The 24,321-nt window shown below is 41.1% G+C and overlaps 2 protein-coding genes and 1 long non-coding RNA gene across 4 annotated transcripts in view; 2 read left to right on the top strand and 1 right to left on the bottom strand.

Annotated features, from left to right (window-relative positions):
- sumf1 (sulfatase modifying factor 1) overlaps nt 1-12,121 on the top strand; it is an 83,080-nt gene extending 70,959 nt beyond the window's left edge. Inside the window, exons 9-10 of one of the 2 annotated variants that reach the window (XR_007933843.1) lie at nt 9,858-10,498; nt 11,560-12,121. Coding sequence is in view for 1 of the 2 variants with exons in the window: in XM_028824603.2 (XP_028680436.2) it covers nt 9,858-9,971 (114 nt within the window). In the remaining variant the exon portion in view is untranslated. Of the gene's footprint in view, nt 1-9,857 lie in introns of both variants that reach the window. The other variant, XM_028824603.2, reaches the window with a different exon arrangement.
- The window catches only part of LOC127526220 (uncharacterized), a 388,781-nt gene that overhangs the window by 348,296 nt on the left and 16,164 nt on the right, over nt 1-24,321 (top strand). The window lies entirely within an intron of this gene.
- On the bottom strand, nt 17,048-22,994 carry setmar (SET domain and mariner transposase fusion gene). The gene is made up of 2 exons (XM_028824958.2): nt 22,804-22,994; nt 17,048-17,848 (listed from the first exon to the last, which is right to left on the bottom strand). The coding sequence occupies exons 1-2, from the start codon at nt 22,909-22,911 to the stop codon at nt 17,078-17,080; spliced, it is 879 nt and encodes a 292-aa protein (XP_028680791.1). The 5' UTR covers nt 22,912-22,994; the 3' UTR covers nt 17,048-17,077.

Raw genomic sequence — 24,321 nt, 5'->3', positions numbered from 1 at the left:
GAATCAAACAATAGAGGTTCATTTCATGAACTGTTGAATTTACATACAGTGTCAATCAATGCATACATTTACTCTGGTTGATTTGTTGATTTACACCCAAATTACTTTTCTTATATATAAACGTCTGTCTGTCTGGCCTGGCCTGGCCTGGCCTGGAAGTGAGAGTTGGAGTCGGGGTAAGGGCTCCACCTGCGAGTAAACGGGGACACAGTTGGAAACTTGTTAAGGGTAAATTTCACACAAACATTAGGAAGTTTTTCTTTACACAAAGAACGATAGAAACTTGGAATAAGCTACCAAGTAGTGTGGTAGACAGTAAGACGTTAGGGTCTTTCAAAACTCGACTTGATGTTTTCTTGGAAGAAATAAGTGGATAGTACTGGCGAGCTTTGTTGGGCTGAATGGCCTGTTCTCGTCTAGAGTGTTCTAAATTTAAACTGAAACTCACTTAGCTGCAAATAACACAAGCAAGGCCAGCATGTCTGCCAAACGAAACCTTCGAAGAAAGACAAAGTCGCTTAGCCGCTAATACAGAAGCGAGGCGTGCACATCGGCAAAACGGTATCCCTTTTACTTTTCCTCCAGATGCTAATACACAAGTGATGCGAGCACGTCAGCAAAATGAAACCTCCTAGGAGAGAGATGTTCCTTTGAATTACCTGATATCTCTACATTTCAATTTTTTTCTGACGATTTCAATAGTTTCTAGGACCCCAGACTTTTTACAGCTAGTATAAAATAAAAGTCTGCTTCATTATATTCTGGTTCTTCTTTGTACCCTTGAGTTGAGCCACCACCCTTGAAATTTCTGTGCATATGACAACTATCCATTCTGGTTGTTTTACAGGACAGCTGCTGATTTCTTAATCTTCTCTTAGTCATCTTTCAGTACATTTTGTTGTTCATCCATCCATCCATTTTCCAACCCGCTGAATCCAAACATAGGGTCACGGGGGTCTGCTGGAGCCAATCCCAGCCAACACAGGGCACAAGGCAGGAACCAATCCTGGGCAGGGTGCCAACCCACTGCAGGACACACACAAACACACCCACACACCAAGCACACACTAGGGCCAATTTAGAATCGCCAATCACTTGACCATTATCTGGTCTCCTGACATAACTGCAAAGGTTTCTGACATTCATTAACCCTTTATGCTATTTCTTTAAGGTGAAAGCTATGTTACCTTAAAATTATTCTTCCACAAACTCTGTAGACCTCAGTAATCAAAATGTGGTAAGGTAGCGATCAGGTCAAAGTTTTAAAAACATTTCTAAGGATTTGAATGTTCCCAGGAGCAATTGTCAAATGGAAGCAGTTTGGAACTGCCAGGACAAGAAGGGCTTTGATCGTGGAACCCTGGTATACACAGATTGTAGGAATCACAAGGGATAACTGTATTCCTTTAATTTAAGGCTCAGCAATTACTTTTACAGACTCTTGGAAACCCAAAAAACCTGAGTACTCTGAACTGAAGTTTTCTCGTGACTCAATTTTGCCCTTTTTAGCATTTTTGTGACCCAGTCCATGGTAACCATCAGATCAGTTTTCCCCCTTGGAGAATCCCCGCCAACAGTCACAGCATTGGGCCTCTCCTTGGAGAACAACCACCAACATCACAGTGGAGCAATGGTGAGCAACTTCACAAACCGTCCGTGATCCATTCCCATTAAATGCATCGGTGAGCTGTGACCCTTTGCAACACAACTCTGGCAAAGCTGTGACCCCCAACGTTTAAGAAACTGTGCAGCAGTACAGGGTTCTCATGAAAGATGCCACATAAACAACAGCTTTATTTTAAGATTTCCTATTAATTCTTGCCGCCATATTTTTTTGCAGTATTAATCCCATTTGTCTATTTAGGGTTTCATCAGCACAAGCACTTTATGTCAAAATTCCTAAGTGAAAAAAAAACCCGCAAGACTCTTTCCTTAAAAATCCCAGCTTGCACTTCTTCTGAATTTTATTGACCGGTTTTTCAGGCCTAGTATGGACATTACAATTCTTATACAGCAGTGAGGATTACTGAAGCAATCTACAGATGACAATGGACACAAAACAACAGAAATGTGAACTGGCCAATTCCCTTGACATTTTATGATTCTCCAGCTAGATCTGATCCTCAAATTCTTGTGATTTATCTCTGAGAACCAACCAAAAGCTGGGACAAAAATAAAATGTTTAGTACTTGAATACGCACACAAGTCACATACAAGACTTCTTTAATACTTGAAGAATGCGAGTTTACGGCATGGGTATTTGGTGATGTTGGCAGAGCATATGTGACTTTGTTCTCTTCTTAATAATTTAGAAACTACAATTTTATGAGATTAAACATGTACCCAAAAATAGATATTTTACTGCTTTCTGACTACAGCAGTATTTATAAACATTCGAGGAGGGAGGACCCTGACTTTAGATTTAGTGTTATGCAATCTCATCCTGACTGCATCACACTGAACTGAAAACCACACCAGAGATCAGTCTGGTGAAGTTTAAAAATCTTCATCATCATCATTTGGCAGGGATGCAACACTTGCATCCTAAAACTGGAAACTTTCCAAGCCCCTGTTGACCACGATAGGTTGTGGTCTTGACTACAGCGCTGCTGTTACATGCTGTTCATTTCCTGTATCTGAGGACTCAAGTCCAGTTATAATAGGCACAGAATCCCACCCAAGTGAATTTTGTCCCTTTTCCTGTTCATGATTTTAAAGGACATACAGTGAGTGCTGAAGAAAAAGCTGCATAAAGGGCAAGAAGTGTACAGAGCTGAAAACAAATTCACGCAGGATAAAATAAAATGGACGGGGCATCATTACTGGACTTCGGCAATCCAGGGCTCAAATGCTGGGGAATGTGCACAAGGCTAATGGAAAGGGAAATGTGGATAAAGCTAATGTCCAAACCAATTTTTGAAAACATTTTCCCTCCAAAGAAATCAGCTGTATCTGCTCTGAATGACTATCAGCCTGTTGCGTTAACCTCCATAGTGATGAAGTGTCTGGAGAAACTGGTCATACTCAGCATTATCCACAACATCTCTGCTACCCTACAGTTTGCATACCAGCTTCACAGATCTGTGGATGTTGCCATCTCCCTCATCCTGCACACTGCTCTGGGACATCTAGAAAGGAAAAACACCCATATCAGGATGCCATTCATTGACTAAAGCTCTGCCTTCAACACTATTGTGCCACCCAGCCCGGTGCTTAAGCTCAGAGACCCTGGTCTGAGCAGCTCAGAGCAGAGTTTTAAAACCAAATGTAGAAAACTAAGAAGGTTTAAACCATTCAAAAGCCATAACAGCCATATATTGAGCTTGCTGTTTTGATTAGTTGTTGGAAATGTAATCTTCTAGTGTGAAACCATAATCATCATTATTTGAACAAAAATATTGTAAACATAATGTTATAATAGAAAGGATTCCATGGATTTCTCATAGTGGAGTGGTTTCCTGACAAGATGCCTTTGGGGAAAAACATGGTGCATTAAGATAAAATTGCCTTAGTCTTCGGAGTGCAGAAGGTTGTTTTTATCAGTCAGGTTAGAGACGTGAAAACAATGCTATCTATCGCTATTTGTTCGCTTCCAGTGTGCATCTTACTCCAGAACTGAACCCAGCCCAGTGCTCTTGTTTTTGAAAGGACACCCTTTACTGGGTCTGGAGCAGATATGATAAACACATAACAGTAAGCACAATGTAATCCGCTGAAATTGCGTCCAGTGATACAGTTGCTAGGCAGCCATTCACAGACGGGACCTCCCTATCAGCTACCCTTAACACTCTTTGGGAGGGCTGCCTCCTCGCCCCAGCCTGAAGTGACAGCACCCATTGATTAGCTGCAGTCGCCTTACTGCCGAGGAAAACGTGGAAATTTCCCATAAATAACCATTAAGATAAGAAATAAGTCAGACAACAGAAGTGGTCTTTAGATGTCATTTCAAGCTAGATATTGGATGACTGTGGACATTTTTTTTTTTAAAGACTAGGTGGAGCCCCCTGCTCGCTTTGCTTGCCCAACCCCCATGTTTGGTTTACCAGATATACAATTTAAAGAGATTGTTATTTTCGTGGGAATTTTTACATATGCATTATTTTCACTTTTACTTTTAAACACTTTTGTAAAAACAATACTTGTCCTTTATTTCCGGCCCCATGCGTGGTTACATCTCTTTCTCGCAAGACATATAATGCTGCTCGCGTTGTGAAGGGACGGGCGGCTGAACGCACGCTAAGGATATGCCGTCTGGTCATCTGCTGTCTTTCTGCTGCTGGTGAGCTGCCTGTTCTGCTTGTCACATGTCGTTGTTTTAAGAGCTGGGAGCACATGATGCATGTCTGCAAAAAGCAATCCAACAACTGCTAGGTTAGATGACTGTGGACTTGTTTTAAATGATGGCTCTCTGCCTTATCTTGCGTGACGGTTTAAAAACAATAATTGTTCTTTATTTACGGGCCCCGGGCGTGGTTAAATCTCTTTCTTGCAGGACATATAGCGCTGCTTGTGTTGTGAGGGGGGGGGGGGGGGGGGAGCTGCCCTTTGATCATTTTAAAGCCTGTACAGCCGCTGTCTTTTTTGCCACTTTGTGTCTCTGCTACTCGCATTGTGATCGCTTCTCCGTGATCATAAATATACACCTGACCGAATTGTGTTTTCTTTTAAATTAAACTTGTTGCTTTAACTGTTGCGGGACCACAGATTCTCATAGTGTATGTTCCATTATTGTGTAAATCTACAGTACATTTTGTGCATTAAATGTTGCGAAGGCGAAAAGACTTTGTTTTCTGCTCTTTGCCTTTTATTTCTGACCTTCGCTTTGTCCTGCTATTTTTTCAGTTACACCTGGTCCTGATGATTAATTTCCTTATGTTTGCGCTAATTACTTAACACCAGGCTGCCCCCTGCCCTTCCACACGGCCTCAACCACCTTTAAAAACAGAACGTTTATACATGCGAGGCACTGTCCTGTAAAGACGAGTGTGCAGGTGGAGAAGAACTGAAAATCTCATACTGACCTTTAAGTATTTTGACACTCTTGATATCCTTCTGACCTGTCATTGTTTACACAGGTCTTAAACAACTAGTATCATACACTGATCATTTCTGTATTATCTATATCTACTATTTATTATATTACATATCTTACACATCGATATTGCTGCTACGTCTTTGTCTTGTCTTTGCACAATGTCTTGTTTATGTTTTAATTTTAATTTAAATTTTAATTCTATTTTTAAATTATTATTTGCACGTCATGTTGTTACACTGTGGACCCTGAGCTTCGCAATTTCGTCTATCTCTATACTTGTATATGGTTGAGATGACAATAAAGTTCACTTTGACTTTGACTTAATGCGATCTTTTAGTCGTCGATGTTTAATTTATTATGTTTTGTCCTTTATCCACTTTATATGTACTGAGACCCCTGGATCTGTGTGTGCTGTGTGCCTTCTTTACACCACTGATTTTTTTTTTGCTAGCCGTTTTCTGTTATTGCTTGTAAGTAGGGCATGTCTTGCAAGAATCTCATGTTCTATATCCCTGCAAGACGCTCCATGGCCATTCTCTTTCGTCTCGCAGGTCTTTTATTTGTCTTCCGTGATCTTAACGTGAAGATCACGTATCATCTCCTAGTCATTCCCTCCTACAGGATTTTTTTTTATAATAGAGAGATTTAGAATAAAGAAGCAGGCAGAAGCAAATCTTATAGAACATTTGGAGCAGAGATGTCCTCTTTTAATCATGAACACGGGTCACATACTGGTTTAATACAGAGGAACATGTTCTGTGTGTGCATTGTAGTCCAAGCATGGACCAAGTGCTGACCCCATTTATTTTCATGGTGTGACATGCCTTCTGTATGGCTTCTATAATATTAATATTCACAGTAAAAACAGCTATGGCGTTGGTGAAGTCCATGTCACACTTGATGACTTTTCCAGCAGTTTTCAATTGTAGCCTTCCGAACGGGCAAGCAATGAATGCTCAATAACATTGAATACGAGGAGGAATAAGGGGCACAAAGCAGAAGAGAAGCACCTCTGTCTGATGTCCACAACAGAATGTGGAAAAGACCAAAAAAAGGAGCCAAAGCTGCAGCTGAACTCTTCACACCTGTTAACCCTTCATACAGCTCTGGTTCTGTCAGGCAGCACGTTGTAGGCTGTCACAAAAAGGGATGCACATAACTGTGCTGGAAAGACGTCAAGGCGATCACTATGCAACGTCCCTTTAAATTTTTAGGGCATGGTTTTTAATGTCCAATGTTAATATTATTTGTCTCTGTGGTATAGTGGGTCTGCGGCTTAGAAAAAGGTGGCCAATTTAAAATAAATAATTAATTGGCCGACTCAATCTCTGTGGGTGTATCTGCTCAGTGGAGTAATTGGGCAGAGTCGTACCTGCACATGTCAGTGAGGTCTGACTCAAGTTGCTTCATCGGCTTCCTGCAGCGCACGATTGAGACACAGAGTCCATGGAGGCATGTAAGGATGAGCTGGTGCGAGAAAAAGAAAAACAGATCGGCAGAAGAGGAGAGAAGGAGCCGGAGGTTAAAAGACAGGACAGAGAGAAGCAAGGAGAGAGACGAGACAGCCAGTGCATGTGTAAGTACGTGATAGAAAAAGTGACGGCAGACAGTTGGGAAGAGAGCCCCTTTGGAGGGAGCGTGTGGCTGACGCTTGGGGCTGGTGAAGTGGATCACACTGGCTGAGTGATTGAGGGAGCTGGACTGATCAGGTGGAGCAGGCGACTTACCGTGTATGTCCGGGATGGTGGCGGAAGTCAATGAGGTTCAGCGTGAGAGCCTTATTGGAGCCATAGAATGGTGGGGACCCAAGCCTTGGGTTTGGATAGGGAGTCATAGAATGGTGGGGACCCGGACCTGTGGAAGGATTATGGTGACTGTCAGTTAGGAGTCTTCTCCTCCTTCAAGTTCTGGTTAGGATAAGGGGAGTAGACACCAGGCTCAAGGGAAGCAACGGGGACTAGCATGTAAAGGACAGATTCCTGCCAGACAGAGTTTTAATGGAATCATTTATTTGATTCATTTTAATCCCAACTATCAATTCTTTTTATTGGGTTATTTATTGAACTCTTGCACTGCACTGTTTTGAACACTTTGGTTTTGACTTTTTTTAATAAAAAGAACTGAAGCAGTTATACAGCTACCCCTTGCTGGCTTATCCCCTTATCCCTCAGGTACGTTATTGGTGCTAGCGGGTTCAACAGGCTCCCTGGAAAGACCTGGTGGTGGTGGGGCTGACCCGTGCCCTCACAGTCTCTAGGAAGCCCTAATATATTCAGTTTAACTAAAATACACACACAACTGGCTTGTAATTACCAACAACATTGTTAATAGAAGGGGAAAAAAAAGCAATTTATTCATCTATTATACAGCAACTATTTACACAAAACATTCAATAAGTGTAAATAAGACTTCATAAAGCCAAAATTTTCAACAAATGTATTTTTTTCTTTCTCAGTATCAGTCCAATTAATATGAAAACAAAGTGCAGGATCAAAATAAAATTCACTTTAATATTCCATTTCTCCCTCTCTGCTTAGATTATTATAACATGTCCCTATATCAACAAATAAAAAAAAAAAAAAGATTCCTTCTAGTAATTTCTTCCTCTCAGCTTGCCGTTCAGGTGTCAGATTCTATCCTCTGTTTTGTTAGTTTCTCTTAAAGACACACTTAGCGCAGTCCGGGTCTGTTGAAATGCTGCTTATCGAAGTCGCCGTTGCTACGTGCCTTGTTTTCACAGTCTTTCTGCGTATTGTGTATTCACACCTGTGCTCAGGTACTCACGGCTCCTCTACCTCTCACTCTAGAAACTTCCCTGAAGTACATCCACCTTTAGGGAAAGAAATGCTAGTTTCCTAAACTGATTTCATATTTATTTATGTACTTTAGTTCAGTTCCTGCAGGTTACAGCAACATTTGACATGTCCGGCGATTTTCATTCTTATAAACGGACGTGGTCCGGTGACAGCCTTTCTGTCATGGTACAGTCACACAGACGTTCAGTTTGTGAGGCCCAAAGCCCCCCGTTCCTTATTAGTCATTGCTGCATTATATGCATTGTACTTCGGGATAAGCATTGATTGGTTGTTGGCTCACTCACACAGAGCCCACTCCTACGACTATAAACGTTTGATTTTTGTCAGAGTGAGTTACTGGGTATGTCACGTTACATAGTTAGCATTCAGTCAGCTGCCTCAGACTCACTAAGAAGGCTAAATAAAAATGAAGGCTATGACTGAATCACTGGACATGGCTTTTAAGAAATGCATGGTCAGTTAATTGGTGACTCTAAATCAGCCGTGTATGGCTGTGTGTCTTTTTCTTTAAATTTTCAAAGGTTGGTTCCAGCCTTGCAGTGGATGTCTCGATGGGCTTGATGACCTAGCAGTGTTGAACTGGATTAAGTAGATCTCTCTATATTAGTCTCCTTTTTCACCGTAAAATTAGTAAGACATTGCAAACAAAAGAATATGTACAAATCAATACAAGTTTCAAAATGTAATTACAGCTGAATTATGAATTTGTTATTTTAAAGGTTGTGTACTTAGTACAAGTATTCATTTATTGTGTTTTTTAAATTGTTGGCCAAATTTAATGCCTTACTAATTTTCTATTCACCTATATCAGGGATCTCAATCACAGTCCTGGAGGGCCGCAGTGGCTGCAGGCTTTTGTTCTAACCCAGTTGCTTAATTAGAAAGCAACTCTTGCCAATAATTTAATTTCATGGCTTGTTAGTGCTTTAACTCTGCTATGTCAGCTCATTCTCATATCCTGGATTTTCTTCCCCTTTCTAAAGGTATCATCCAAATGATTTGAAGGCTAAAATGGACGAGCAATTCTCAGTCCTTCACTTTTTTCTCTTCACTTTCCTTCCAAGTATTTAATTAAACCCAATAGTGCATGATAAATACACACAGGTGTAAATGGTAACAAGCTAAATGGAGGAATCATTTGCATGTTATTGCTAATTAGGATCCATTAAAAACCAAGAATACAGCTGTTTAAGACTAAAATAAGCAATAAGGGTTCAAAATCTTAACAAGCGAGACCACTAAAGTGAAATAGAAGTGTTACTTGAGCAATAAGGGCTTCTTATTAAGCAATTAGGTTGGAGCAAAAATCTGCAGCCACTGCGGCCCTCCAGGACCATGACTGAGGACCCCTGACCTATATGATTGAATTCAGTCCTCCCTTATAGAGCTTTATATTTATGTATGCTCAAATATGTTTGATTGTAAACACATGTATTTCAGTCTTTGCAAAATAAGTGCTTGTTATAAATTCAAATTTTAATTGATTTTCAGCATTTTTGGTTTCTCTTCCTCAGCAAATGTAGAAATATAAAATCTAACCTGCCTCCACCTCCCTAAGATTATATAAATGAAGGCTACGACTGAAAATTGCTGAAAAAGTCGCATAATGTGACATGGCCTTTGCCAGCACTACTTGAACATGACACGTTACACACGAATTGTTTAAGACAGTATTTTTCAACCTTTATGATGTCATGACCCAGTTTTTCAGGACCCACAATGAAGGGGGTTGGGGGTCTCCATTGGTAAAACGAGCAGGTGGAGCAGGTCCCCTTTTGGTGTTAACGAGATCACATTTTAATAGCGGGACTGGCGGGTGATACCCATTCATGAGACAATTGTAGATAATTTTCACTTGGCGCTGTTGATCACTTAGGCGACCGACTCACCCACCGACTACAGCAACCCACGACCCTGTGCTTGAGAAACGCTGGTTTCTGACACACTTGTCGAATGATAATGTTTGGCTGTATTGGTAATCTCTTTTTTTCTTTTTATTTCTTTAGTCGCATTGCTACAGATATCGATGTGCTGCCCGAAGCCAGAACACCCCTGACAGTTCTGCCTCAAATTTGGGTTTTCGTTGTGCTGCCGATAGCCTGCCAAGCTATCTGCACTGAGCAGATGCTTGCTCAAAAACTTCAGTCGGAGACTCCGTAACTGCAATTGAACCATGAGGGGCACACAACGTGACTGGGGAGCTGCTGGGTTAATTGGACACCAAAACTATAATGCAGCCCCTTGGAAGGAGACGCCATGTAACGACTTACCTGAAGCGGCGTTGGGACACCATTCTAGTCCATTCTCAAGACTCTTTGGAATAATGTTTTTTTTTTTGTTGTTGTTCTTTTTTTTAACTCGGCAGTAGGTAAAGTATTATTTTGTAATTATGGAATTGTCACATTACTGTTACAGTAATTTGAAATTGCAAATTAAAAATGCAGGTAAATACAGTATTGTAATATCTGGAACCTAACTTTTTTTGGTCACATTTACAGTCTTTCAAAATTCTAAGTTATAGGATCCTTCATACTTGAAGAAAGTTTGCAGCTATTGGAAAATCTTCCAGATGCCGGCCACCTCTTATGCTGTGCAGTGTCATAAAGATGATGGGGACAGTTTCAGGTGGTCATGTGATGCTGAAAGGGTAAATCTTCACTATTTGTTTTGATTTCTTTCTTCTTGAGGTGTCCTTCTTCATCTTCTACAGAGGATGACTGCCTACACCCACATCCTCTTTTAGGCCATTGTCCATTTCATTGTGCAGTCGCACTATCAATTACAGGTCAGCTCTTTAAAAGAGTGGTTTTTAGTACACCTCTTGGAGGATCTGGGATGTGTGGCTCTCTAAAGGCACACGTAGCCAAAGCCAAAGTCACATTGCAAAATTTCTAGTCGTCAAGTATGTCTGACTTGCTGAATAACACTTGATCATGTCAAACGAACCTCCTTAGCATTATATTTTCCCCTCGAAAAAATATGTAAAACACATAGCAGTTTTTGGCTTATTAAATCTCATCTTTCTCCTGTAAAATGTGCAAAACACTAAAAGCACAAAGTCAGAAGTGCAGAAAGTGTAATACCGATACAAATAATAATAATAATAATAATGTGAACGGCACACTGCACATGTGTGACAGGAGTGTCATTTTCGGATTCTTAGAATCACTTTTGGTTTCACTGACCGTTTCAGTTTCACTTCGTCATCACTGCTAATGAGAGGCGTTTCTTACGAGACGCCATTATGAGGCCAGGAGAAGAAGCGTCTACACCGTTTGCCCGAGTAACACTCAGGCTTGACTCTTATGTAAGACACAGCTATACCATTGCCTGAACAATGCTTGGCACTAATGCTGTTGACATTTTTACAGCCCGAGTAAACCTCGGGTCTTACTGGAGACGTGTCTATACTGTTGCCTGAGTGACACTTGGGTCTAACACTAAGGAAGCTAAATGACCGTAAATTGCTGGGCATTGCGTGACGACTTTCTAGCACAATCTTGCTTGCCCTGTTTCATGACTGCTTCACAGAGCCGTGCTGTACAAAGGATTAAAAATGTACGCCAAGTTCGGCTGCCATCTCTTTCAATCTGTCGGGGTACGTAAAAGATGAGACATCAGACATATGAACTTCTTTTCTGTTTGTGAGGTCTAAAACACAAGCGTTTGTCAATCCTCATAGCTGCATTCTATGCATTGGATTTCCAGATGAGCATTCATGGTTTGCTGCTGCAACTAAAGACTGGGTGGGCCGTGGACTAGTCAGAGTGAGTCGCTGGTGATACCCGACTAAATAACTGACCTTCACGGGAGCCTGCCACCGACTCTCTAAAGTTACGTGATACATAGATAGACTTTAGTATAGTAGGCAGGATTAGATAGATAGATAGATACATAATTAATTAATTAAATTCCCAAGGGGAAATTGACATACTCCAGCAACAGCATACTGATAAAAACAATATTAATTAAAGAGCAATAAAAACGCAGTGCAAGTACTACGACTGAAAATCGACGGAAAATGTCGTGTAATGTGACAAAGCCTTCAGTTGTCCATCTGACACCAGAAGTGACTGCGATTTAAGGTCAAGATCTGGAAACTCTTGTGGTTTATCATGCCCACTGTTCAGTAGATGGGTATGATTTCTCATATGGCATTTTGTTTTTACTATGTAACATTCTTTTTTGTACTTTTGCTAACTTTTTTCTGTTTTCTTTGCATTTTTGCTGTCTTTATTTACCAGTAAATTCCCTCAAATATTGTATGCTGGATTTGTGTCTGTACTCATTTTGGTAATTGAAGAGTGTGTCACAGTCTTTATTCACACTCTGCGTTTCTGTGCATGTCCTACATTTTGTCAGCTGAATGAAATACCTTCCTGTTATACTTCATGTTATAAAACAGTAAGAAGGCCAACTTAAGATGAAGAGATGCTTTCAACCTCAAAATGTTGTGTCACGGCCTTCTCAAGGCCACAGCCTTTAGCCAGCAATACCTCTCTGCCAGTGAAAGGTCCAAGGGTCCCAAAATCAAACAACGGCTTCTCAGCCCATAATAGATTCAGCATTACAAGTAACTGCCATTTTTTTATTACACCTTCAGATGTTAGGTTTGTAGATTGAGCGTCTGGTATTATGTAGAGAAGTTTCTTCTTAACCACAGTGGGTTGCCACTGATGGGTCTTGAGTTGGTATTGTTTATAATGGGAGTGAGTCATGGTGGGCCCTGTCGATACCTCAGAAAATCTGGGTTGTATATTCTTTTAACATTCCTATTTGGTTCAGGTTTTTGGGATGAATCTTGTGAGGCTGTTACGGAATTGGAAGAGTTCAGAGTAGGCGATGCTATGGGGCTTTTGAGGAACTTGTCCATAGTTCTTAGTTTAGTGTGTGGCATATAACAGGCTGTCATCTGGACTTGCATCATTCGTTTCAGTTTGAGATGCAGGAGCAAAATGCCCTTCTGATTGGGTGCAGAGCTAAAATTTACAATCAATAGGAAAAAAACAAACTTGAAAGCGATGACAGATCAAATTTTTTTCCATTTAAAATTAAGCTGAGAGCCCATCTAAGGTGTCCAGCAACACAGGTTGAGAAAAGGTGCTCAACAAATGCTTGTTTATGTGTAAAAACTGGTGATGATAAATAAATAACCAAAAATACATAAATTCTACCGCAAGATGGATGACATGGCCCATGCGATTGCATGCTGAAATGTAGTATGAAAATGAATGCAGTAATCTGGTTCTAAACACACACATCAGCATCAGCCACCTATTCGTTACATGGGTTGTCTAAACTGGAGTTTCTGATGTGTGTTTATTACTGTAGAACCCCCATAACCACAGATTCGGTTTCTGCGATTTTAGTTATCCGTGGGCCAAAAGTGTTGAATGGAAAATTCCAGAAAAAAAAACGATTCATAAGTTTCCGATTGTGAGCCATTCTGAGTAAATGTTTTCACCACTTTGAATACATTGCACCCTGTCCACGTCACCGCATTCCGCGTGCAGCGAAAACCCAGCACATGCCAGCATCTGAGGGGACCGTGCATCTGTGTCTGAACATCATTCATTCTCGAGAGAGAAAGCACAAGTATAATAATGTATAATGTGTTTAATCTCACGTTGGTAGAGTTTAATTGATCAATTACATACAATAAGACTATCATTGGTACATGTATGTAAACGAAAAATTTCATATATAGGCTTTGCTACCATCTGCAGTTTCAGGTATCAACGGTAGGTCTTAAGAGCTTATCACCTGCAGATATTGAGGAGGACTACTGTACTATCTACTGTATGTACTCACTACATTCATTCTTGCATATTGTGTTGCATTTTTCAGTTATGCTGGTTGGGAATATGCGCACAAGACTCAAATCTGTAAAATCTGAAGGTTCACCTGTGAGTCGTTCATAAACACAATGTTCCAAGTTTTTTCTGTTATTTTTTATTTGTAAACCACTGTGACACCTCAGGGGCCGTCTACTTGATGAGATTTAAATGTGAATGTGAGGTTTTTGCAAAAGCAGCCAACACTGAGCCCTGACCTGAACAAAATAAAGAATCATAGAGTTAAGGTCACGTCAAGATGCCAAAGTGCAGTGGAGCTTACTGGCACTTTTTAAAAAGGTGTTGTGCCTAAAAGCAGAATTAAATAAGGGTGTGTTGTGGGCAACAGCCATTGTGATGTTTGGTTTACAACTTCTGTATTGACAGTCAGCTAGACCTAGAGTACCAAAACCACAAATCTAAATCTAAAAAGATGACACAGTGCTAGCCACAGGCTTCACGTTGAGAATCTACTGTATACTGAATCAGTTTTCATTTTCTTTTTTTCTCACCTTCATGATGACCCGACCTTAATATAAGATGGAACACTTGTGAAAAGTGAAGTGAGAGAACAACAGAAATAGTCATAAATTACAAAAGGAGTCCACAAAGTAGGAAATTTAAGAATGATTCTTCTTAACTAGGACAGCTTTTCAAATTGTCACTGAAGAAATTAATCTCAGTTACTATATCAGTGGGCCCCAAGGCACGCTTTTAATTGTCTTTAATGCAATTTGTCCACTGGGATGCTAGTAATATAATATCATGGGGGTAGGAGAGAAATGGGTTTATAACTTGTGCCACCTGAGACAAACATCTACGTCTTGGCCTTTTTTTCGTCTTTGTTTAAAAATAAATGCAGACTAAGTTAGCTCTTCAGGAGGGGTTTTTGTGGCTAAATGCATCAACGGCAAAAAATAAGGAACAACTGGGTGGAGTGGTCACTGTGGCTAGCCGAGATGTGAAAGGCTATTTGTTTCTTGATGAGTAGAGTCAGTTAGTCTTTTATACTGGCATAAAGGCTGCACAGGAGCAAATCTTACCAATTGTTAAAACTGATGAGGAATTTCATAAACCAGGTAGTCGTTATCCACTTCATGTAGGTATGATGAACCGTCTGTGATGGCTTTGCACTTACTTCAGACCCTACAAAACTGGAACAAGTAATAATAATAAAATAATAATAATTCATTACATTTATATAGCGCTTTTCTCAGTACTCAAAGCGCTATCCACACAGGGAGGAACCAGGAAGCGAACCCACAATCTTCCACAGTTTCCTTACTGCAAAGCAGCAGCACTACCACTGCGCCACCTGTGAGGACAAGTAGTGATTGAAAAATGCATGAATAACTGATCACAAATTCCTATTCTAAGAAGGTAGCAGGGTCTGCTCATAACACCAATTGGGACTCCTGTTGTGATTGTCTTTCTGTCAGAAGACCGAACTGCATTTATTGAGATCTCTTTTTGAACTGAGGCTCAGAATGAATCTGATTGGTACACTCATATTGGTGTTAAAAACGCAGATTAGTTAACGTGTTCGTGTGAGTAGCGAGAAGAACCAGCAGCAGCCTTTGTTTAGCTAAATAAAGTACAGTAAAGAGTTGACAGGTGCAGTGCTGAAAGACTCGTAAAGTGAAGATTCTCCATAAGACACTTAATGTTAGCACATCATTCCAGTAAATATCAGATTTTTGATTTTAGATAATGCCTTCACTAACTGGCTGGGTGGAGTCCTCTTCTTAAGCAGACTAGCCATGTTAGTGGTCAGTTGACAGGCAGTTTTCATTTTACGCACGCGTGGCTGCGTACTCCCTTTACACTGCTAAAAGCTGGCAAACAGCTGATTTCACAACAGTCAGGAAGAATGAAATGGGAAAGCAATCACGGTACAGTATAGTAATAGTTTTACTCCATTCGTTCATATATTATATGTTTTGTTATTGTTTAACAGTTTAAATGTAATCTCCGGGGATGTGTGACATGTATGTAAGATGGTATATACTGTATGTAGGAAAAAAGTAAGGATAAGGCGGTGTTCCTCCTCCTCTCTCTCTGAATGGTAGAAGCCCATTGCCTTTAAGCGAATGGGTACAAATACTTAAAAGGCCTCAGTGCCATTAGTTAGGGGTGAGTGGTGAGGATTGGTGTCACTATTCTGCATATTACAAAGGTTAATTTGTTTCCCCCGTATGCTCAACGTTGTCTTAAATGGTATTTTTCCAACCTTTTTAAGCCAAGTAAGTCTCCTAGATTTTTTTTGGCTGCTACAGAGCCATTGAAAGAGTTATTCGACCATTTTCTTTCTACTGTTTTTTTTTTTTGGCAGCTTTGGACTATGTACATTTTATGAGCCCTTACCTATAATTACTATGCATGGAAGTTTTTCAGTACTTTATTGAATTCGTCCTGTTTGTTGGATGCTACTATTTCGTTCAGCTGGATTGTTAACATTTTATTTTTTTTTTGTTTTGTGGATTTTGTCCTTTCACTCATCTACAATTACTGGTTTATCAATTTTTTTGTAATAAACATTGGTGACTTTCTGAGACCCTGTACTTTATCTGGGTTTTGGGGTACCTTGAGTGCCATCCAGCTACAAACTACTTACGAAACACTGACTGAAGACCGTGTTTTGTGACAGTTCGCTGTGCTAAAGAACCAAAAGGGAGAAACTGTTAGGATAAAATGTGTTGTATGAATTTGTAAGGTGCTTCTGACTGTGACTGCCTGTTTAGCGAAGACACTCTGTAACTCCGCATATTACTGAAGAAACAATGAGATCATAATCATTAATACTTGTTATATTTGTTCTCAGGAGTAATTTACAATTAAGAAGTTCCTTTTCACATAAAGATGTGCACCGAGGACTTTTAATCCATTAAGCTATTTTGGGATCTTTAGATAATATTAAGATATAGGTGAGTCAAAGATTATACCATTTATCTGTATGCTGATTGACACAACTCATACATTTCTTGACAGTTTAAGATCGCTACCTTGTCATATTCCTTAGTCTTGTCATGCTGATCTGACTACATGACAAGGCTCCTTCAGGCCTGTTGTAATAATGGATGTTAAGTAAATGGATTTATTTTGTGACGGTGATATTAACATTTCTGTACTTCCCTAACAGATGAAAAACTCCTCTAGTCTGTCCACTGGTCTGATTAAGAACTGAGCATCTACTCGTAAAACTTAAGTGAATTGTTAAGCTGTCTTCAGTGTTAACACCGTACTAAATTCCCAATAATCTTCTTTACTGATATGCAATCTCTTCTGATCCACAATGAAACAGGGTACATGCAGAAAAATACAATAGCATGTTACTTTGACTTAAAAAGTGCAAAGAAATAATCCCAGGTCAACAAGTTTTATTTGACACGATTCTAAAGTGAAATATCAAATGGGAGGAAACCACTGCATGTCTTGCTGGCGCAGTAACATGGCTTACAAGGAATGTCACTCAACGCTTCTTCAGGGACAAAATTGCTACCTTCTGAATTTCGATACCGTCCCGAGTAGTCAAATGTTAACTCCTCATTTGCAGGGATGTCGCACCCAGCAAACAAAGCCAATCTGGGCACAAGAGAATTGACGCGCACAGGTACCATGAACAAATTGGGCTGGCAGGAGTGATTCAGGAATCGCCCAACATTGCCCAATGCAGTTGGATCGACAAAGGTCTCCATCACTTGTCCACACCTCACGTGTTCTTTCACTGCGATTATGTAGTTCATATCGGTAGAACTCTGACGCCGTAATCTCCGGTGTGCTTCTGCTGAACTTAGGACTTCTCCTGCATATTCGCACACAAAACTCCCTTGAGGGATCGGCTCCAGTGTGCGCAGGCCACAGCCTTTCAGTTCAGTTTCAAACACCTTAAATCTGTAGGCGAGACCTCTCTGCACAACTCGGTTCTTACAGGAGTCACCACATTTGCACATGATATTGCATTCAAAAACTGGTTTGGAAAAGCCCGCTTCTTGCTGAGTTGCACTGCTCGCGAGTCGCAGATCATCGGTGTATGCCGTTCCATGACGCTGGAGACAAAGGCACGAGTCTGACTGACAGGAAGAAGAGAGGCAGTCGCATCCTGGAAATGTTATTTCACTGGGATCAAGGGCCGCTCCAGGGCCACTAACATTCTCTGGAGAATACTGCAAAAGAGCAAAAAAAGATTTCAGCCTGGAAAAGTGTATCAAAGACCAGAACTATGAAGATCTCTCAGTATGGAAGGAAAAAATATGCTGTCATCACTTGATGTGTCCACAGGTTAAACGTCTTGAGATCACAGGGAAGGCCCTGTAAAGAGGCTGTGGGACATTAAATTTCTGAAAGCCTATCCTGTTTTACTTTGAAAAGGAGACTGGAAGAGTGTCACAAGGCAATCACACCAAAATGAAGGATGGATACAACCCAAGAGGGTCTGCTGAGAGGATCAGCTATTCTGGTCATGTGGACTCTAGACCAGAAAAGGTGACTGTTCATCACATTTGACAAAGTAGATAGATACTTTATTAGTCCCAAGGGGAAATTCACATACAGTAATCCCTCGCTACTTCGCGGTTCACTTTTCGCGGATTCACGACTTCGCGGATTTTATATGTAAGCATATCTAAATATATAACGCGGATTTTTCGCTGCTTCGCAGGTTTCTGCGGACAATTCGTCTTTTTACTTCTGGTATTTGCTTCCTCAGTTGGTTTGCCCAGTTGATTTCATACAAGAGATGCTATTGGCGGATGACTGAGAAGCTACCCAATCAGAGCACGCAGTTAAGTTCCTATGTGCTGCTGATTGGCTCAGCGACGGAGTGCTGCATTAACCAGGAAGTCTCATCTCACTCATTCAGCATTAACGTGCTCCTGCTACTGCATTCAGGGGATTATCACCTTCATCGTCATCATTTTTACTGCACAGCATATTCATCACGTCATATATAGCTACGTGTACTTTGCTATACAGTAAGTGCAAACTTATCTACCGATTTCATATTGCTTAGCAGTTGTCCCTGTTATTAATAGAGTAAAGGGTGGGTTGTAAACAATACAGGGAGGGTTTAAAAACATCCAAATACACGTTAAATAATTAAATAAATATGGTGTCCCTACTTCGCGGAAATTCAGTTATCGCGGTCGGCCTTGGAACCTCTCCCGCAATAAGTGAGGGATTACTGTACTCTAGCAGCAGCATACTGATACAAAAAAAAAAAAACAATATTAAAGAGTAATAAAAATGCAGGTAAAAACAGACAATAACTTTGAATAATGTTAATGTTTACCCCCCCGGGTGGAATTGAAGAGTCGCATAGTTTGGGGGAGGAACGATCTCCTCAGTCTGTCAGTGGAGCAGGACGGTGACAGCAGTCTGTCGCTGAAGCTGCTCCTCTGTCTGGAGATGACACTGTTTAGTGGATGCATTGGATTCTCCATAATTGATAGGAGCCTTTTGAGCGCCCGTCGCTCTGCCACGAATGTCAGACTGTCCAGCTCCGTGCCTACAATAGAGCCTGCTTTCCTCAGTAGAGTTCAGTAGACTGAACTCTTAGAGTGGCTGCTGCAGGTACCCAAATGGGACAACAGCCTCACCCTCAGAACGATGAATTGGAAATAAAAATGCCAACAGATCATTACTGCATGGTCACACTTCTTGGTCTGTTGTCGTAATACTTTTATACTATAAATTTACTAAATATGTCTGTAAAGTGACCCTTTAGCTAAAACTAAAATCATGAGGTGTGTCACCAGGGGGCGGATCAACCATCAGGGTGTCCCTGGGTGTGGCCTTTTCATCTCCCCGCCCTCCCTTTGAAGAAACTATCAAGTGTCCACACCCTGAAATCACCAGTTGGCCAAACTCCCCTTGTAAATGATCACGTGTCCATGTGCCGAAATCACATGGAAATTTCACGTGAACACTCTATGAACTTGGGACAACCATGCTGGACAATTCAGAGGAAACAAAGCTACCCAAATTGTCTAAGCTGTGCCACAGTGCTACCATTTCTCCTTAGGGCTGATGAGTCGAGTCTACGCCATCGAAAGCCGTTTATACTTTGCCGTTGTGTTGGGCTGAAGCTCCATTAGTGAATGTTAGTTGCCAGTGTTTGTAGCACGCAAGAAAAACGAACGACCCATTAAAGCGTAGGCAGTTTTTGCCCTTCTGGATCAGAGTTTCTCTTGGTACATATTTTTACCCTTTATACTTTCCCACTTTTTCATATATTCGCCGACTTCCAAACCGATGTTAGCCGACATTCTGCTCCACAAATTGACCACCATCTGATTGTCTTTGTGGCGTTATGATTAGGTATTGTATAAATGTGTATATTTTCAGCCTCCTTTGACAAGTCTTTTCTCATTCTGCTCCTTGGTTACTTCAGAATAGCTGAAGACAGACGGAAACGCGTTTCAGGAAATACATAGTTACCAAACTGGCCAACCAGAGATGTAGGGTTCTGTGTAAGGGTTTGCGTCAACGTGACAAAGTCACATTTTTGAGGAGATATGCGTCTATGGCATAGGCTCGGTGCAGAACCGTAAATCAAAAATATAACCTGGTCAGCCAGAAATGCAATTTTTGCGGTTGAACTGCATTTGGAGTGAAGGAATGCACTACTACATTTAGTTTGTTATTTATATTCATGACAAAAAATACTGTTTACCTTTACAGCTTCTCTTTTATTTGGTCTGTAAAAAAAAATTTAAAAAAATCAACAGTTATCCCACTTATCTCTGAAATGTCCATCTGGAAATTTTTGTGAATGCACTGAAATGGGAAAGTGAAACATCACAGGAACTCGCAGGATCACACGTGAACGAGGCATTAGCTGTGAACAGGAACAATAAAACCACTGAACAAACTCTTTTAAAACGACACGTCCATAACTGTCGTCCTTATCAAAATGACAGAAGTTGCCCACAAATATTAAAATGAGCCTGTCGTTATGTGAACACCTGCAGTCATTTGAATACAAAATAAACAGAAGAGGAGACAGATGGCGGTCCTGTGGTGAACCAGCGGATACGGTAACATCGATACTTGCGGTGTGAGATAGTGGGGTATATAGTAGATATAAGGGGTTATATGGCACCCTCCATAATGTTTGGGATAAAGATATTTTTCCCCCTGTGCTCCACAGTTTAAAATTACAAATCAAACAATTCAGGTGTGATGAAAGTGCACACTGCAGACTCTCATTGAAGGGGATTTGCATACATTTTGGTTACACCGTGTAGATATTACAACACTTTTTATTCATAGTCCCCCTGTTTATAATATACAATATAATAGACAGACAGCACTTTTTGTTCCCAAGAATAAATTACAGATAGATGACAACAAACTCACAAGAATTACAGAAGAGAACAAAAACATTCGGACTCAACTTAAGGATAAGAGAGCAGTCCCAGTCACGGCGAGGCTCCATAAAGACGTGTGGCCGTTGGTATAAAGGAGCCCCCGTAGCGTTTCATGACACGCGTCTACTGAATAATGTATTGGCTGAAAGTCCCCCCGGCCATCAAAGTTCTAGAACTTTAGTTAAGTTGGGCTGGAGTCTGAACATTTTATCAATAACTTTAACTACAATATGATACTGTATGTACCCTCTCGTGCAGAGCAGGCAGCAGACCAAAAACATATCTCACAAAGCCACAAGGAAAACTACATGTGAAAAGAAAAATAACATTACAAAGTTGTGATGTCACAAAGTGAGCTCAGAAAATTCCCTTCCAAAAGCATTGGGAGTCACTGCAAGTTTTTGGTTCAGCCTAAAGAATGAATGCTGAAAATAGGAATTTAAGTTAAGTTTAGTCAGGCACTACATTTGAAAAGAACGCAGAAAAATTGGCATTCCTGGCAACACTAGGGGCCTTCCAATTGAAAGCTTTAAAATTAGCCAGGCTGAAACGGTTTATTTTAGAAATGAGAGAAAGCGTAGGATCATCTGGAAATCCCTTAGCCACAGCAAACGTGTCCACGGAAAAGCAGATCTGGGATTAGTTTCCCTGGAGAAATGCACGGAGGCGTAGATGGATAAAAACTACCATTGCTTAAATTAATAATGTGGATAAATACAGCGATTGACTACAATAATTAAAATTGTTCAAATATTACATTAAAAAAATGACTTGTAAATCGCTTCAAGTACTGCTTTTGTGTTGCAAATTACTGCGTACTAAAATGCAGGTGTCCAATACCACTAAGGATGTTTAAAGAGAAGCCCCAAAAATGAGAATTTCTAGCCAAGTCCTCCCAGTTCACTTTCCCCAACTGCAGCAGTGAAGCAGACCATCGCAGCTCTGGTGGTCCGTCAGTATCCTCAGCATTCTGACCAAAGTGGGAAGCCCCAGGGTATTCCAGCAGATGTCACCTCCTGCTGAGCTCCAGATAGCCTTCTATAATCTGCATATGGAGCTCCATTTTTTTTTTTTTGGAATACCAATCCATTTTTCCAGCTTCATCCAAATTGCCACCCAATATGATGAGTGAGGCTATGCTCCTCTCTCCAAGCCCCCCAGGCCTACCCAACCCCACGCTGGTGTTGTTCCCCTCCACCGCTCCGTTTCAGGACCAGGTGTGTTCTACGTTTGCTCTCATGCCTTTATTCTGGATGGAATAGCATCCCCTCTCCTTACATTACTTGATCAGTAATTATTGGAGGATTAAAACACCACGGACCGTGGCTGTTGACGCCCCTTGCCCCCACCTTTTGACGCTGATTGGTCATTTGATTACGTTTAGTTTTAGCCCCTTTGATGCGGGGTCTTGAGATTTAAATCGAAATACACACGGCGCTGCCGCTATGCGAAAGGCAACGCGTTTATTTTGCTTTTAGTTATGACACGCGATCTGCGAACATCGTTTCAAATGCAATGCGTGCGTGTAGTGCATTTTAAACTGACACGAAAACTGCGTGCCGTAGTGAAAAGCAATCGATCGAATAATCTTCCTGTTTGTATCCAGTCATTTATAATCGCGGGAGTCGGAGCCTACACCAACAGCGCGGGGGGCAAAGCAGGACACCTCCAGTCCACCGCACCCGCAGATCCAACGGCACTTTTCCCCCCCTTTAATATCACAATTGCGTCATGATGGCTGCGTTCTTTACCTTAAACTTGCGCCAGCCGTCCCCTACTGATGCTCCACCAGTATCCACAAACACTGGAAGATTTTCTAAACCACAAGTCACGTCTGTTTTAAAATCTCCCCGCGCCATTCGCAGGCGGCGTTTCAAGCGTTAACTTGCGAGGACGGCTTTGGATGATCACTTCCGGCTCGTAAAGCCTCCCTAAAATCCTACCAAAATATAAGCACTCAATCGCGCCGATACATAAGAGCGGCGCAAGATGCATATCAAAATAAAAGCTCAGACCCGACTCACTAGGTGAGCGCATGTCTGTATCTCCGAGTTCAAGTGCAGTTTCACAGCTGGAGTTTGTGAAAAGTTCTGGGATCCCACTGTGGCTTTCGATTTTTATCTCAGCTAATATAATAATTGAGTACTTTTTATTCTACTTAAAAGCGATATTTAAATTTTTTTTTTTCTTCGTTTATTTTGCAGTTAACAGGGTACAAGAGGTTTACATTTATAATAAAGAAGCAGCAGTGCACACCATTGCCCGGGTAAGCAATTTTAAAGTAGAACCATCGAAAGTCTATACATGGTGTTTCTTTAATTTGTCACTACACTTTAATTTATTTTAGGGCTCCAAAAATATGAAAATTTACTGGCCTTAAAACTGTAGTAAAAAGACACCCCCTGTCCTAGGACCCCCCAGGGTTAGTTTTGAGTTCCAAAGTAGTCTAGTGTCCCTTCCTGACAAAGTGGGATTTTCCGAGGTTGGACCACGGGTGTGAAATTGTATAAAGAACAAACACACCAATAATGATAATTTGGTGGTGTCACAGAAGTTAACTTTACAAAATGAGTCTTCAGTAAAGGATTATCCCCTTTTAAAAGTGGAAAAAACCTGCACTCCACTCCACTGAATTACGGTACAATCATTAAGATGTCTGCTCACACAGAATGTCACCTCATCAAAGTGCAGCACCTTGGCTCATTTACTGATTGTAATAACACGATAGTCCGACTTATTGTAAGTTTGCAAGAACCTTTGGTGGCAATACTTAAAATGGGAGGGTGGCACAGTGGTGCAATAGCAGGTCTGCTGCCTTGCTGCAAGGAGACCAGGGTTCACATCCCGGGTGGTCTCTGTCTGGAGTTTACAAGTTCTCCCTGTGTCTCCTCCGACGGTCCAGAGACATGCAGGTTAAGTGAATTGGTGATGTTAACCTGACCTTGTGTGTTTGTGTGTTCAACTTGCGATGGTCTGGCGCCATTACCAGGAGTTGCTCCTGCCTAGTGCCTGATATTTGCTGGGAGACTCCAGCTTCATCCATGTCCATGTGGGTTTCCTTCAGGTGCCTTCGTTTCCTCCGACAATCCAAATCCATGCAGGTTAGGTGGACTGTTGAGGTTAACTTGACCCTGTGTGGTGTGTGTGTTCAACTTGCAATGGACGGGCGCTATTTAGAGGAATTGCTCCTGCCTTGTGCCCAGTGCTTACTGGGATAAATTCCAGCTTCCCCGAGACCTTCCTCTGAATAATCCGGTTTACATGATGGA

This window comes from Erpetoichthys calabaricus, chromosome 18, assembly GCF_900747795.2.
Source record: "Erpetoichthys calabaricus chromosome 18, fErpCal1.3, whole genome shotgun sequence".
NCBI classification, from domain to species: Eukaryota; Metazoa; Chordata; class Cladistia; order Polypteriformes; family Polypteridae; genus Erpetoichthys; species Erpetoichthys calabaricus.
Note: the sequence above shows the minus strand (reverse complement) of the source record. Positions and strands in the feature narration are given on the sequence as shown.